General features: G+C 42.4%; 1 protein-coding gene across 5 annotated transcripts in view; it reads left to right on the top strand.

Moving 5' to 3' along the window:
- The window catches only part of LOC8069573 (piezo-type mechanosensitive ion channel homolog), a 62,589-nt gene extending 45,133 nt beyond the window's left edge, over positions 1-17,456 (top strand). For 3 of the 5 annotated variants that reach the window (XR_002450837.1, XR_002450838.1, XR_002450840.1), the window contains 9 exons: positions 589-2,133; positions 2,241-4,792; positions 4,868-5,263; positions 13,252-13,410; positions 13,815-14,330; positions 14,458-14,599; positions 14,812-14,956; positions 16,376-16,921; positions 17,017-17,456. Coding sequence is in view for 1 of the 5 variants with exons in the window: in XM_021455505.1 (XP_021311180.1) it covers positions 589-2,133; positions 2,241-4,792; positions 4,868-5,263; positions 13,252-13,410; positions 13,815-14,330; positions 14,458-14,599; positions 14,812-14,956; positions 16,376-16,511 (5,591 nt within the window). In the remaining 4 variants the exon portion in view is untranslated. Of the gene's footprint in view, positions 1-588; positions 2,134-2,240; positions 4,793-4,867; positions 5,264-13,193; positions 13,411-13,814; positions 14,331-14,457; positions 14,600-14,811; positions 14,957-16,375 lie in introns of those variants that run through there. The other 2 variants (XM_021455505.1, XR_002450839.1) reach the window with 2 other exon arrangements.

A 17,719-nucleotide genomic window follows, 5' to 3' on the forward strand; every position in this document is an offset into this window, starting at 1 on the left:
TGAAAACATTTGACTCTGAGTTCTCTTCTTAATGCAATGATACACAGCTCTCCTGCGTATTCGAGTAAAAAATATTATATCTCTGGGTGGCGCTTTAATGTGTTTTCCTATAAATGTAGGTGGTTTGCCTCTGCCACTGGTTTCATTGCTAATTACATATCTTTGTTTATCAGAGTAGTCTTGGACTTCTGTCACATGAGAACTCTTCCTTTTGTGTACTCACTTTATAATATCTATTGCATTAGTATAGTTCTTATTTTGATAACTATGTTGGCATAGTAGAGGAACTATATTTCAGCAAACGTTTATTAAAAATTTGGAAGATGTTTATGTTTCAGTTCCATTTTACTATTCTTTGTTCTAAAATCAAGAAACTTCAAGCTAGTTTTGTTTGCTACAATTGTACATCTCCGTAGCTTCTTTTATCAAGCAGTAATCCAAGCAGGATGCACGTACGAGTACCTAGGGTGTCTGCCTTTTAACTTTCTGTTATTGTGGTCTGTTAACATGCAGATTTCAATACTAGGAAAGTAGTCCCATTTTTAGAAAACCCAGAACATGTTGTTTACCTTTTCTTCTGTTTTGCAGAGAAAAAAATTGCATCATATCTCGGTAAAATCGGTCAGAAATTTCTCTCGGTGTACCGCTCATATGGAACTTATGTGGCTTTTGTCACAATTCTTTTGACTCTATACTTGGTGACCCCTAATTATATATCATTTGGTTACCTATTTTTCCTTCTATTTTGGATTATTGGAAGGCAGCTTGTGGAGAAGGCAAAAAGGCGACTGTGGTTTCCTCTAAAAGTATATGCTGCAGTGGTTTTTATTTTTACCTACAGCCTGAGTGTTTCACCGATCTTTGCAGAATCAGTCTCAAAGTTCGTTAAACTATACCCTGATCTGGGATTTGACCCTGAAGCTTCTTTGTTGGAAAATGTTTGGCAATCATTGGCCATTCTAGTAGTAATGCAACTATACAGTTATGAACGAAGACAAAACAGTGACAAGAACTTTGGTGTATCTGATGCTTCAGAATCTGGACTTCTGGGGTTCCTAAGAAGGTTTCTAATTTGGCACAGCGACAAGATATTATCAGTTTGTGGCTTTTATGCTTGCCTATCATCAATCAGTTTATCTGGCCTAATTTACCTGTTAGGCCTCATTGTGTTTTCTACGTTACCAAAAGTTTCTCGAATTCCTTCCAAGGTTTACCTTGTCTACACTGGTTTGCTTGCTGCATCTGAGTATCTATATCAAATGGTGTGCAAACCTGCACAAATGTGTCCTGATCAGCACTTCTATGGTTTGTCTGTGTTTCTTGGTCTGAAATACTATGATTCTGGGTTTTGGGGTGTCGAATACGGGCTTAGGGGAAAGGTTTTGGTGATTGTGGCCTGCACCATTCAGTATAATGTTTTCCATTGGTTAGATTTGATGCCAACATCTCTAGTACATAAGGGTAAATGGGAAGAGCCCTGCCAGCTTTTTATCTCTTCCAATCCACCTTATAGTCCTGTGATAATCAATGAAGAAAGTCATTCATCTAATAGGTTTACTTTGTTGTTTTCTAAAGTTCAAGGTCTTATAGGTAGTAGTTCAAGTTTATCACTGGGTCCAGGCAGCACTCAGCAGAAATCAGAGTATGTTGATAATGTCATCGAAGGCTCAGATGAGGACAAAAGACCGTCATTTGCGAAGATTTGGGGATTGTCAAAAGAAAGCCACAAGTGGGACAAGAAAAGGGTTATCTTTCTTAAAAGAGAGAGATTCGAGACCCAGAAGACAACATTCAAATGTTACATGAAATTCTGGATAGAAAATCTTTTCAAACTGCGAGGTCTGGAAATTAACATGATTGTGTTACTATTGGCAAGCTTTACACTGTTGAATGTTGTATCGATCTTCTATATCATGTGCCTCGTCATATGCATTCTTATGAACAGAGATCTAATCCAGAAATTGTGGCCCCTTTTTGTGTTTCTGTTTGCATCTGTCTTAATACTTGAATATTTTGCTCTTTGGAATGATGAGATACCCTGGTTTCATGGCATCAATGACATTGAAGTCCATTGCCATGAATGCTGGAAGAATTCAAGGATTTTCTTTGGCTACTGCTCAAAATGCTGGCTTGGTATGTCATTTAGTCTTTCCTTGCAGTAACTCGATGCTATTCAATGTTTTATTATAGTTCAGTACATCAGAATATTTACTTACTATTTCTACATGAACATGATCCAGGGATAATTGCTGATGATCCTCGAATGCTGATCAGCTACTACATTGTGTTTATATTTTCCTCTTTTAAGCTTCGCTCTGACCACTTTTCAAGCTTCTCAGATTCAGATACATATCGCCAGATGACGTCCCAAAGGAAAAATGCAGTAGTATGGAGGGACCTCTCACTGGAAACAAAAAGCTTTTGGACATTCCTTGACTATGTGCGGCTTTATGCCTATTGCCATTTATTGGACATAGTTTTGGCATTAATTGCAATTACTGGTACTCTAGAGTATGATGTTCTGCACCTTGGATATCTTGGATTTGCTCTGGTTTTCTTTAGAATGAGACTTGAAATATTGAAGAAGAAGAATAAGATTTTCAAGTTTCTACGGATGTATAATTTTGGTCTCATTGTTTTGTCACTTGCTTATCAATCTCCTTATGTTGGGCAGTTTAGCTCTGGCAAGTGCGATCAAATTGACTACCTGTACGAAATAGTTGGATTATACAAGTATGACTATGGTTTTAAGATAACATCACGATCAGCTTTTGTTGAGATAGTAATCTTCCTATTGGTATCTGTTCAGTCATACATCTTTAGCTCTAGCGAGTTCGATTATGTGTCAAGATATCTTGAAGCAGAGCAAATTGGTGCTATGGTCCGTGAGCAGGAAAAAAAAGCTTTAAAGAAAACTGAGCAGCTGCATCATCTTCGCAGGTCTGAGGAGCATAAACGTCAGCGGAATATGCAGGTGGAGAGGATGAAGTCTGAGATGTACAATTTGCAAAATCAACTTAACAGAATGAACTCTTTCACACCAATAGATGATACGTCTCACAATGAGGGCTTAAGGCGCAGGAGGAATGTGAAACTTAATAGTGCTGCTAATACCTCGCATGAAGATAATGAGATTGTCTCAGCAACAAAACAAGATAAGATTGGAAGCACAGAGTCATCACAGTCCTTTGAATTATTTGTAACAGATACACAGCATAGCATGACAGATTTGATGTTCCAGGGATCTGATACAATGAGATCACCAATCAGGGGAAGAAGTGAAGAATGTGTGCTCACTGATGGCATTAGAAAAAATTCCATTGGTTTGACACCTGAGATCACTGAGGTTGAGGAGAGTGATGACAAAGCTAATTGTAATTTATCCAAAGTGGAGAAGGCGAGGGGACAATATAAGGAAAATCCACTAAAATCAGCTGTACAATTGATTGGTGATGGTGTTTCTCAAGTTCAGTCATTTGGGAACCAGGCAGTCACAAATATTGTTAGCTTTTTGAACATTGATCCAGATGAGCCACACTCCAATGAGCATCCTGCAGAAAGTGACATCTATGATGATGTTGAAAGTCAGAGGGAAACACAAGATGGGCAGCTTCCAAGAACACATTCAGTTCGAGATACCTCAGGGACTAAAATGAAATCAAGCATGCCAATTGGTGTGATTTTTCGGTATATATGGTACCAGATGCGAAGTAATTATGATTATGTTTGCTATTGCTGTTTTATTCTGGTTTTCCTGTGGAATTTTAGTTTGCTATCCATGGCCTATCTTGGGGCACTTTTCTTATATGCACTTTGTGTGAACTATGGCCCAAGTTACTTGTTTTGGGTCATCATTCTGATCTACACTGAGCTCAACATTCTGTCACAGTATATATATCAGATTATCATTCAGCACTGTGGTTTGAATATACATTTACCTCTTCTTCAGAGATTAGGTTTCCCTGATGATAAAATAAAAGCATCGTTTGTTGTCAGCATATTGCCTCTCTTTTTAGTCTATATATCCACTCTCTTGCAGAGCTCGATCACTGCCAAAGATGGTGAATGGGTTCCAGTAACAGAATTCAGCTTTCTTAGTGCAATGAACAACATTGAAGAGAAACACTGTATAGCTTACAGTTGGAGAGAGAAGCTAAAAAGTTTGCACTTACCTGTAATGAATCTCATAAGGATGATTGTTAGAGGCTTATCTAGATATTGGATGTCATTAACACATGGAGCTGAATCTCCTCCATATTTTGTGCAAGTTACGATGGAGGTAAGAAATTGGCCAGAAGATGGAATCCAGCCAGAGAGGATAGAGTCTGCCATAAATAGGGTGCTTGCTATTGCTCATGAAGAAAGATGTCAGGCAAACATGCCTTCCTCTTGCCACTGTTGTAGTAAAGTCCGGATTCAAAGTATTGAAAAAAGCAAAGAAAATTATAATATGGCTCTTGCTGTACTAGAAGTTGTTCATGCTGCTCCTGTAGAGTGCCAATCTAAGGGATGGCACAAATCTCTCACTCCAGCAGCTGATGTAGAAAGAGAGATTCATGAATCACAGAAAGCAGGATTTTTTGAAGAAATAAATTTTCCTTACCCGATCGTCTCGGTGATTGGTGGGGGTAAAAGAGAGATTGATCTTTATGCATATTATTTTGGCGCTGACTTGGCAGTTTTCTTCCTTGTTGCAATGTTCTATCAATCTGTCCTAAAAAATAAGAGCGAATTCTTGGAAGTTTACCAGCTGGAGGATCAGTTCCCAAAAGAATTTGTTTTCATCCTTATGGTGAGCTAATTTACTGTTCTAGTTAAGTTTCATCTTATGACGTCCTTCCCTTATTGATTGCCGTACCTCTTGCAGGTTCTCTTTTTCTTGATAGTGGTTGACCGCATTATATATCTTTGGTCCTTTGCTACCGGCAAAGTTGTTTTCTACCTTTTTAATCTTGTGCTTTTCACGTATTCTGTCACTGAATATGCTTGGGGAATGGAGCTAGCTCATAGGGATGTTGGAGGACTTGTACTACGTGCGATCTACCTTACCAAATCAATTTCCCTAGCACTGCAAGCTTTACAGATCAGATATGGTATTCCTAACAAGAGCAACGTATATAGACAGTTCTTGACTACCAAAGTTACACAAGTGAATTTTTTGGGCTTCCGGTTGTATCGCGCTTTACCATTTTTGTATGAATTGCGGTGTGTACTTGATTGGTCTTGCACAACCACATCATTAACAATGTATGATTGGCTAAAGGTATGTATCCGCTGTCAATAATTTTCTTGTGCAGTTACAAATAGTTAATTATCATAGCGAGTATTGACGTATCAATGTATGTTAGACCACTAGATGTGTCTTAGCCATTATTATTAAATCGGCTAGTTGACTCTTGCCGCCGTTTAATCGTCGACTAGGTCCACTAATCAACCCCGGTCGCTCGCCTGGCCGTTTTTATAATCTTCCTGTGCATACCAGGACTTGTATAGGGGCTTGGGCCAAAAACACAAGACCAGTTTGCCTGTTTAGTTGTCCAAAACGAGGTAGTCGGACGATTAATTGTGATTAATTGTCGACTAATCAGATGACCCAGTTTCGGATCACTCTGATCGAGACAGAGTGCCTAATCGAGTGCAGCAGACCGACTAGGACGATTGATCGGCCGAGCATTGGTCTTAGGCTCTTATCATTCTGTTGGTGGGTAGTACATAACTTACTTTTAAGTATTACCCATACAAGGTTTCTTCTTCCCACATTTTCCTAGCAGTCTCAGACATTAGAAGTAGCATGTCTTGTGATTAAATCGCAAATAACAAATAGCTAAAAAAGCTTTATTTCTATCTCTACATGTGTCCACATTTATGTAATGCAAACAGTGGGGGCCCTTCTGTCTTTATGGATAAAAAAAACATCTATGTAATGAAGCAAAGGACCCACTGTAAGACATAATGTGCTGCTGTCCAGAAAAGTCTGCAAGCAATTGCAGACAAAACTCTTTGCTACTGCAGTGCAATTTCCTAGCAGCTGCAGGGCAATTTGCTAGCAAGGCTTAGCAGCCAAGTCGGATTGTTGAGTAGACTAGACTTGACTAGCAGTCAACCTTGTCTTGTCTAATTTCTACGAAAGCCACTAGGGCTGTTTTATGTAGTCTCTATCAGCTATAAATAGACGGTAAAGGGACCAGCCTGAACCAGTTTAGTTGCCTCAAAACAAAGAGCAGAGCTCTGGCCAGTGCTGGTGCTTGTGCTATGTATGTGTGCTTGAGCTCAACCCCTTCTTCTACCTCCAGCCATAGTGAGTGAGTGTGTGGGTGTGCTGGTAAGCTAATTGCTTACCTGGGCAGGATCCCAGGGACCAACAAGTGGTATCGGAGCCGTACAGCTGCGTCGCCGAACTAACCGCCGGCGATGGCACCTGGCTCGGAGACAGCTGACAGCAACAGTGCTGCTAGGGCTGCCCAGCCACGACAGGAGGTCGTTGTGCGCACGGTGTGGGAGGTCAGCAGCACATGTTGGCCGATGCTACCTTAGGTGAGCTTGGGTTCAATCGCTGCGCCACAGAGCATGCGCTCTAAACGCAGCGACGGGGGAAGGAGGAGCTCGTCGTCTGCATGTATGTGGATGATTTGATCGTCACTGGAGCGCGAGCGGAGGACATTGATCGCTTCAAACGCGAGATGGTAGCTCGCTTCAAGATGAGCGATCTCGGCATGCTCTCCTACTACCTCGGCATTGAGGTGAGGCAGGGGAAGGAGCACATCTCCCTGTTCCAGCGTGCCTATGCAGAGAAGCTATTGGAGCACGGCGGCATGACAGATTGCAAGCCATGCACGACTCTGATGGAGGAGCGGCTGAAGCTAAGCAAACACAGCACCGCTGCAAAGGTCGACGCAACGCGCTACCGGAGCATAGCAGCCCACTAATGTTATCCCTCCATTTTTTGTCCGAAACCCAAGTGTTGCATGACCTCAAGTAAGAAGGGCCAAGCAACCGAATCAAAAGCCTTTGAGATGTTAAGTTTCAGTAACACTGAACTCCTGCCTCCTTTGCTTTAGAGAAGTGGCAAAGCCTGACCAAATAGGTGGTAACTTAGCGATAATACTGCGAGCCACAAATTTGTCAGTTAACTCACACTCATTATTCTTAAGCTGTTTAACCAGCATATGTATTTCATGAGCCATTCTACTATAGATCGGTCATCGACCATCTTGTAGTCATACAATTGCTCCATGATGTACAGCTCACTGCCAGCATCAGGTCCTACATCGGTAGTACTGTTGAATATTTAGTCATTTTGGGGCATGCTTTATTTCATAAATACAACAACACATACACCATGACACAAGCATGAGCAATCTATTCATTGCATATGCGGATGTGCTACCGAACCTTGTTGTAGTGAATCCTAACCACAACATCACAGTACACATTGCCATATGCACTAGAGATTAGTTTAGTTTGTACCCTTGAGTGGAACACGAGCTGTAGGCAGGGGAAACACTGGTACCAACACCGGCACCAGACCGGTTATGGGTCATGATGGTTTGCTCAAAGTAGTCAATCTGCAGGGCAGAGGTACATAGTGTAGTCCCATGAGCTATCGGTCGTCAACGTAGTCGTTCGCTCGGGGAAGAATGCAGCTGCTAGAGTCGCGCGGAGGCGCTACCCAAAAACTTGATCGTTGGCATACCCATGGTCGATGGAGCTTCGGAAGCCTACTCGCCTAAGCCCCTTGTGCACGCAGAGATCGCAGAGAGCAGCACAAGCTCAAGAAAATAGTGGAGAGAAAGAAGATGAAGTGTGGCTTCTAGTAGAACAAGGGGGTGCTGCTGCCTTTAAGAGGCCACAGCCCAAGGGGGGATGAACCTAGGTTCTCATAGGGGCATAGAGGTAATTTCAAGGTTGGTCTGCTCTAGCTGCTGCAGCATCTGACAGAGTCGCACATGATTTTACCTTTTTGCCCTTTCGCGCCCACCAATTTAACTGTTGTGCCCCTCTTGACTGTTGCTTTGACTATGTGACCGTCGTGGCGGGGTCCAAAAGGTGGCCCATCTCATCACGTTCGGCTAGGGCTAGGCGAGGCCAGGGCCACGGGCGCGCCTTGGCTCGGCATAGTACAGCAGCGCACGCGTGTGGCCCCTATCTCTCCCTCTCACCTTGTCTAAAAGAGCACCAACAAGCTTCCTATTTAAGTTGAGCACCTTCTTAGTGAGAGTACCATGTGGTACTAATCTCACTCCCACTTAGCACTTATTGTCAGCCCCTGCAATTCCTTTGATTAATTGCTAGACACAATGGGCCAAGCTCAATTAATGCAACATGTACATCTCCAATAGCCAAGACGGTTCTTGGTTTGAGAATTCAGCTTAAGACTCGAAAGCTGCTTGACCAATATTTAACTTCTAGAAATTCTAGTGCAGGCATGCTTAACCTGTTGAATTAATCCTTAATGTCACTACATTAGTTGTTCACTTTACACAGTTTTTTTCTCAAACACGCAGGAGAGCTACATATCATTATATGATGAAAAGAAGTCAGAGACTCATACCCTAAAAGGTCCAGGTTTTCAAGCATCACTCATTGAACAATACTAAGGACGACCACCAGGCCAACCCACACCACACAACAAGGCTATGGTCAAATGTGCTTGAGCGTTTGGCCCCTGCTATAGTATAGTATATTGGGATATCTCTAGATACTAGCTTGCCTTATCTCTAAGGGAGATTTGTTACCCCATAAGCAATATATCCTAATATGCCCACGAGGCTTCGCAATACAATCAACTATTCCACAATTCTATTCCTCTTATATGGTATCATGAGTCTAGGTTCATCCTAGCCCTATGCCTCGCTCGCTTCCGCACCAGCGCACCCTGGGAAGATTGATCTCCACTAGCGGCAGCGCCACCATTGTTTTTGTCATCACTGTCAAGGAGCAAATCAGTCCTACCTTGTGCTTGTCCTCGTCTCACTGGTCTGCTGCTGTTCAGGTTGCTGGCCACTGCCATTTAAACGTCGGGCAGCTGCACCGTGATGGTTGATTGTCATGCTGTCACGATGTCAGATTATTGCACCGCCACCTGAGCCTTCGAACGCGGACACCATCTGATCTGCAGCTGTCTCTTTCTTTCCCGATCACCCACCACCAATGTTTTTAGGTCGTCCAATTAATCGCGATTAATCACGATTAGTCGTCCTAGTCGGTCCTAGGTGTTCGATTAGGAGGTCCGACCCGACCAGCTCGACCAAAAAACATGGACGACCAGTTTGGTTACTCTGTTTTTGTGCCTGTTTAACCAGGACATGGACTTTGGTTATGTAATATGCTGGCTATGTGGCTGCTATGGTCTGCTAAATGTTAGTTATTTGCTATTGCAGCAGTGCTGCTGTTAAGGTGTGTCAAGATCAAGACTGCATTAGTGTTGCTGCTTGCTAATTATGGTATTCCAGGCTTCCAGCAGCAAGTCAACAAAGAAATGAAGTTTGGGACATGAATATGGACCTCTGGACAGTGCAGAAAAGAGGAAAATACCTCCCACAAATAAATCACCAGCTAAACACTAATGCAGTCTTGATGCTTCCTTTATTGTGTATAATATAGTCCTGATGCATCTACATCATCTACTTCCGCGCCATTAGCGTGCTTGGTGTGTGGGAGCTCGCGCACCATCTGCTGCCGTGCTATCTTCCTGAGCACGTTGAAGCTCAGGTGCTCGAACGACCATGGCAACCATGGCTCTTCCTCATGCCTTGTCGTGCGACACATGTTGCACAATCTTCAGATCGAGCATATACAACTGGTTCTTGGAGCGTTTTACCTTGGCGAGGAGACATGCTCGCGGTTGCGGATGCGTAGGATGCTGCTGTCGACGAGGACTCGGCACCCGAGCTCATCAAGTTGTGCGATGCTGATGATGCGAGCGCAACCTTTAGATGTAGTACACATCTGGCGGATGTCCACCGTCGAGCTGTTGCCAAACTTTGCGGTGCCGCCCACGTCACCGTCTATCTCCACAAATGCCTCCTTATCGTCGGTCATGAAGTTGCTGGCCCTAGAGTCCAAGTACCACATCTGCTCCAGGTCGCCACCCTCCCAATGTGAACCTAGGCACACGACTCGTCGAGCGAGATGCTCTTCTCCACCCTCGACTTTGGCTCTTTGACTACATCGTTCAACGCACACACCATCAGGAGAGTCGGCTCATCATCATCTGCCTATGTGAGATGCTCTTGCTCCTTCTTCCCTTCTTTGGATTATTGCAATCTCAGGCCCAATGGCCTGTCTTCCTGCACCTGTGACAAGTGCCCTTTTCGAGAGGATGCGTCGCAGCACCGCTGTCCTTCTTCATCTTTTGTGGGGTCTTGCCGCGGTGCTTCCCTGCACCAGGGACAGCTGCACGACCTGGAGGAGCCTTTGCCAGTCTACCGCTCGCCCATATGAGCCACCCACTCTCCGGTCAGCTAAAATTCCAACCGGCAATGCCGGAGACTTCAAACTCGATCTTTCGGGAATTAGTTCACTTGTCATTCAATCGAATCTCTTTTCCGAGTTCATGTCTGAGAAGGAGTACGCAATCCCCTTTTCTATCGCCGTGAGAAGCTGAACACAGCCTCCCTCTCAACGATATCACTAGATAGGGACACGCATTTCTGCCAGGCCGTAAAATCGAAATGAAAACAATCTCTCTCCTACGCGATGAAGGTATTTTTCTTCAACTTCAATCGAACCATTCGCCATTCGTATACGTTATGAGCTCGAGCTTGTGGAGATGTTAGTTGCCAACTCGAAATTCATGTAATCCGGATGGGAGCTGAATTGCCTACTTCCACACTATTGTCTGTCCCGAAACTTGTTTCTCCCTGGATCCTCTCTTGTTTACTGGCGAATCCGGTAAATACTTTCTAAAGGAAAGGTATGTCATCACAAAACACAGGTTCAACTCAGAGACCCGTCCCGTAACCCTACTCCAGTCTCGCACATCCCATCCAGGCAAAGCAGTAGTAGTTTGCCACCAGGCGTCATCGTCTTTGTTTTCGCATAGTCCTCGACCGTCTTCAGGTGCCTTGTCATGTCCTCCAGAGTGAGCGTCGATAGGTGAATCAACATCTCAATAGAGAGCACGATTTGTGCGTACTTGGTGGGCACCACCCGCAAGTACTTGGCGGACGACTTCGACGCTAATGACAACGCCAAGCACCGCTAGCTGGCTGACCAGCGACTGCAACCGTAGAGCGAAGTCTTGCACCACCTTGATGTCACAAAATGCCAGCGCCTCATACTCCTGCTGAAGCTGTTGTGCCTTCACCTTTTTTGCATGGTCCAACCCGACGCCCATGGCCTTGAGGGTGTCCCAAGAAAGCTTCATGGATCCCTTGCTCCCAAGCGACTTTACATTGGCAGCACGGCAGACAGGATCGCCTCCATTGCTGCACAGTCCTCTTCTTCGTCCTCGGTGCCAATCTCGATGGCGCGCCACAGCTTCCATGCGTGCAGCTTCAGCTTCATCAGCACCGCTCACTCGCCATAGTCTGTGCAAGTGAGGACTGGCCAGTTGGCCCCACCAACCTCCTGCATGGTCTTGTGCACGACGACTTCCCGGTGCTCTGGTGATCAGGATTGCCATGGTGGAGACCTGGGTCCACCGCCACCCGAATTGCCACCGCCTTCATCTATAACTGAGGTGATTCAGATGGTAAACAACACAACCGAATTGGGATGCATAGGGATATCATGGAGAGCCCATGGACAGGTTGTGTCTTCTTTAGCCATAACCATCTCATCTTCAGATCCCAACCAAGTACTTCTAAATCAAGTATTCCCAGTCCACCAAGATCAATTGACCTCCTTACTCGTCCCCAGCAACAAGGCAATGTCCACAGAAAAGCTCTTTGAATCTTATCCATGGTTTTGATAGCCCATTTGCTAAATTCCAGTGAGCTGATAACTGGTAGTGCTGTGAGTACTGTGCGAACAAGTCAGCTTTACAAAACAGTAAATGCACCTTTGTCAAGGCATGGGAAGCACCTCTAGTGTGCTGGGAGAGTTGTTGGGTGCATGGTCAGCAGTGTTCATCTCCTGGTGCCCACATTTAGAAGATAAAATGTTATAGCCAAACACTAGCATATATATAGATATATGAAAAAGAGGACTACTATAAATAGCTAAACATCAAAAGACAAGACATTCAGGAGCAAATGTGTATATTGTGTCCCCTTTCCATTTGGTGCATTGGTGGAATCAAAATTTGGAACTTTCACGGAACAATGCAAGAGAGCTGCATGTCATTTCATCATTAAGAAGATATAGTATACAAAGAGGGGGGGGGGGGGGGGGGTTAGTCCCTCCCAATGGGAGAGAAGAGTACACACCACCATGACCACAGAAAGAGACTCAGCCCATAATGATCTAGGACGAGCGACCTAGCAAGTAGTTCATGCAACTTGGAGGCCCCTGCCAGGCACCACATGCTACTTATTGGCAAGCGATTGCAGCAGCACTTCAAGGCCTAGCACCCTCAAACACACAAGCGTTCCTATGCTTCCATAATTCCCAAGCAACTAGGATGATTATTGAGACCTTGTGCTCATTTTTTTGAACGCTTTTAATTGCACAACACCACCAGCTGGAGAAACAATCATTCATCCCTTGAGGAGCTAGTCATCAGGTTGACCCTCTGGAAAATTAAAGCCCAAGCTTCCCGAGCAAACACACAAGAAATGAGGATATGCTGGATATTTTCCTCTGCCTGGTCACAAAGCGGACATGCTGCTGGATGAGGAAGCCTGCGCTTAGCAAGACGATCAATGTGCCTTTTGATGGTATTTCTGCCAATATGGTCAGGGCCATGTTACTTGCTGATAAGCTTTGGCCGATGGCTGGTGTGAAAGAGACCTCCTTATTGTCGGCCCTTATCCCTAGTGACTAGATCATTCCAGGTTGTTTGTTCTTGTATGAAACAGGCGTATTTGTAATTTGTGAACCTATGGGTGTGTGGGTGTGGGTGTAATCGGGATTCTTTACCCTTTCGTCTTTAATATAATGATACACAGCTCTCTTGCATGTTCAAGAAATAAAAATATTTGAGGACAAATTCGATGACATATTATAAGGTATCTGGATTTAATCACTAGCTGGAATTACGTTCACTTTTGTTATCATAGTCAATGTATTTATTTGTTTGTCCTTTACAGTATTGTTCTCAATTCCGCATAAAATGTTGCAACATGATGCTTCTCCTGATCTGGACAGTTGGAGGACATATATGCAAGCTTGTTTCTTGTGAAATGTGATGCAATTTTGAATAGAGCGAATCATCGTCAAGGAGAAAAACAAACAAAAATGACAAAGTTCTGCAGTGGGATATGCTTATTCTTTGTACTTATTTGTGTTATTTGGGCTCCTATGTTGGTATGTGACTATAATCTTCCACAATAATTACGCTGTCCTTTCCAAAGTGCTTACCTATTTTTTTAAGTTGCGTAAACATGATACTTTTTGCATTTGTGATTTCAATAAACCATAGAGGATTGTCTCCATTTTTTTCATCAAATCTACTTTCCCTTGAGTACAGATGACTTTCTGCTAAATACAGAAAACAGGCTATCTGGCTATACCTCTGTAACATCCTCTCTCTACCATATATGATTCAATTGTGCAAACTTATTTTGCTAATAGCCAAAGTCTATTTTCCAACATTAATGTTGTTTCCCTTTTCTTTCAGTCAAATGATTAGCACAACTCAGTTATCATATACCTAGCGCTACACGCTCTTGCAATGTCTTAAGACACTCCTTTCTCTTCCGAATTTTCAGATTTATAGTAGTGGTAACCCTACAAATATTGCCAACCCCATTGTTGATGTAAGTGTTAAGATTGATATAAAGGCACTTGGTGGGAGATTAACCTTGTTTAAGACTACTGCTTGTGAAAAAATACCTTGGAAGTACTTGAAGGCCTATGATGACGTTGATCCTCTAGATTACCTTGGGGCATACAATGTGGATGACATTCAACTCATTTGCTGCCAGCCTGATGCATCAACAATGTGGTTGATACCTCCTCCAGTCCAAAGCAGATTTATCCAATCCCTTGAGGAGAGAGAGATGCTTTTTGGAAATATGGAACTTATTTTAAATTGGGATTTTCTCAGAACTAGACCAAAAGGGAAGGAATTAGTGCGATATGAATCCCCTATTGAACATAGCCCAAGTGTAGATGCTGTTAAACAAGTGCTTAATGGAACTGCAAACAGCTTCAGTATAATTGATGCTTACCCAAGGTATTTTCGAGTTACTGGATCAGGTGAAGTCCGGCGATTAGAAGCAGCGGTATGTTTGAAGTTATGTACTTACAGTTTTTGTTAGCTTTCCCTTTTCTCCAACTACGCAAGAGAGCTGCGTGTCATTTCGTTTCCCTAACAGAAGCTAAATTCTTTTATTATATCCATAACTGCAGATAGATTCAGTAAGTGGTGAATTGCTATTAAATAATGGCACTCCTTCTTGGTGGTCATTCTATGATACAAACCCGTCAGATTTGGCAGGCTGTCAAGGGCTGAATGGTCCCATGGCCATAGTTGTTTCTGAGGAGACACCTCGTATGTATCTATCCTTGTCGTGACTTCCTGCCAACTGTACCATGATCTTTAAAAGCTGATAAAAAATAAAAAAATATTTATAATTTTACATTGTATGAAGATACTGATTGTTTAACAACCACAATTATGAAATAATGTTTAGCCTGTACTCATCTCTGGTGTTGCCTCAAACTTAGTCTGATAATTTATATATCTCCTTTTCTTCTGTCCAGAGGGCATTATTGGCGAAACACTCAGTAAATTTAGCATATGGAGTTTATACATTACTTTTGTTCTTGCTGTTGCAAGATTTATTAGGCTGCAGTGCTCAGACTTGAGAATGAGAATACCATATGAGAACCTTCCATCTTGTGACAGGTATATCAGATATATGTGTGAATGTTTTACTCTTTCTTTTTGGAGATATGAACTCTTTGAGGACCTACTAAACAAGAGTGGAGAAAGGGACAAAATTGAACCAAGTATTCTGAATATTTTGTGGGGACATTTGGTCTTAGGTCTTTGGGAAATAATTATCTGTAATTGACATTATTTATTTTATTAATTTGTCCTGTCCAACTGCTTCTGAAATTCCCGTTTAATATGCTAATATTTGGGTAAGCAAACAATAAGAAATGTGCAACTGCCCCTGCATCTTTCTTTATTCTTGTCCTATTTTTCTCGAATATGCAGGAGGACTGCATAGCATTGCATTAAGAGAAGGAGAGTTAGGCCATAATAGCCATACACAGCGTACAAACACACACACACACCCACATACGCCTACACCATTAGCCCGTGAACACCGGGCTAAACTTTTACATTTTTACATTTGCGCCAAAGATATGCAAGTTACGACCAGCTAGACCAACTCCCAACTAAAGGATGACGGGTATCCACTTTTTGCGAACAAAGGATTGAACTTTAGTTCTTATGAAATTCGCTTCGTAGTGAAGTTTCCTATAAAACCGTTTCCAACAGAGGAATGGACTTCAATTATTATGAAATTTGTTTGGAGTTGCTTGTTTTATAGGAATTTTGGAGGATTTCTATCATGAGGTTAACCTCATGGATATTGATATCATTTAATTTAATTCTCCAATTGGTCATTTGGTTTCTCAATCCTTCATTCCCCACTTGCATTCTGTCAAAATCATGTGTAAAACTTTTGCTTCTTGTTGCCACTACTGTTGGGCATTACTCAGCAGTGTTCTAATAAGGTGGTTGTGCTTGAGGCAATCTTTGGGAGAGATCAATGGTGTATGAAGTTGGCTGCCACGACTGAACAAATGTGGTGGGAAATCATGGCATGGTCCACAATGGCAGCTTTGCTTCCATAACTTCCATGTGTCTTTAGTTGTCCTGCCATTCCTGCCATTTCTGTATTCACTAGTCTTTGGTGCTGCCATTGTATTGCTGCACAGCTATCATCTTGGATGTGACAACTGATAACATCTGCTCAGACCATGCAGCAAGCATTGTTAGCTCATAGTGGTGGTATGAGAGAACTTGTCCTAAACCTGTTCTAATTAAAAAGTTTTCACAGGCATATGCACAGATATGAGCTCTCTAATTTTCTGTCACCGTTTCTTGTGTACCTTTATGCTTCAGAATGATAAAGTTCAATACCTATCTTTATCAGATTCCATTTTAATATTTTGTTTCCTATGCAAACAAACTGAGCAAGCAGCAACAAAAATTCAAATAGTAACACTACAAACAAATTGAAACAGTTTTGGAATGCATTTTATTGTCAATATTTGCTTGGAGTAAAAATGATATACCTGCCTTTTGTAGGCTACTCGACATCTGTGAAGGAATATATGCAGCAAGAGCTGAAGGCGAGTTAGAAGTGGAAGAAGTTCTGTATTGGACATTGGTAAACATCTACAGATCACCACATATGCTGCTTGAATACACAAAGCCTGGCTAGGGCACCCATTCTGCAATTTTTTCCATGCAATGTAGTAATGTACAAGTAGAATACTTTTTCTTTCCTTTGAGGTCACAACAAAGCTAACTTAATTCTCTCTCTCTCTCTCTCTCTCTCTCTCCCCCCCCCCCCTCCCCCTCCCCCTCCCCCAGCCTCCCCTGCTTGTGTTATAGGAGACAATCATGCAAATAAGCTTTGTAGTTATAATTCTTTTTTGCTGACATGTATACGGTTGAACATTGTATTTTTTTGGGAAAATGTATGTATACATCAAAGATTCGTTATGAAAGTTATGTCAAGTTAATAAAATGTGTTAAAGTGTTGCGAAGAAAGATGTAATCCATGCCATCCTAATGCAAAATGTCTTCAGATATTTCTTCCATTGTCTTCAGCTTTTGGTTCATTTACAGGTATGTCTTCAGCTCTGTCATTTTTCTATTCTATATGCCTGCTAAATTTGCATTGACCCCTACTCAATATGTTACTGTTCCAAAATTGCTGCCAGAGTTTGCATATAGACTTGGGGCTGGACATGGATATCATCACCTGTTGATGGTACTGTTCTTGAGGTGTCTGACTTGGATACTTGATGACTTCAAACCGAGGATCAAGAATTATCTTATTATTTTCGGAGGTACCTTTGACTTCTTTCTTCGACAGGAGTCTACTAATAATGCACAATGCAGTGCATTGATGTGTTTGCTGAGACTGAACAAAGTGTGTGATTGGTTTATTCTTTTTTAATGTGTAATATTTATATAGGATTATGTAAATTTGTTTGCATGCACCTTTGTCATGAATGATGCGAAAAATTATGCCCTTTGTAAAATGCCTCCCCCATTATTTTAGGCTTATCATTGAGAACACCGTTAAATGGTAATTTGTATAGAATAATTGACATTAGGAAACATCATAACAAAGAAACTTGTTCAGTTGCATCTCCAAGTGTATAAATGGACGACTGAAGGAGCTTCCTCGGGGTGTCAAACATGCTTGTGAATTGATTCAGTAAAACTGATGCATTCAGTAAAACTGATGCCTTAAGCTTGAGATCTGGGACATAATTCCTCAGGTTTCCTTGATCTTGCTCAGGTCATAGCTGAAGTGGCAACGTAAGACTTTTACTTCTCAATGAATTCAAGTCAGGGGTTAGGTGTTAGTTGAGCGTATTTGTTTCAAGAGAAAGATGAGTTTGTTCTTCCGTTTTT

The sequence above is a fragment of the Sorghum bicolor genome, chromosome 3 (genome assembly GCF_000003195.3).
Source record: "Sorghum bicolor cultivar BTx623 chromosome 3, Sorghum_bicolor_NCBIv3, whole genome shotgun sequence".
Taxonomy (NCBI): Eukaryota; Viridiplantae; Streptophyta; class Magnoliopsida; order Poales; family Poaceae; genus Sorghum; species Sorghum bicolor.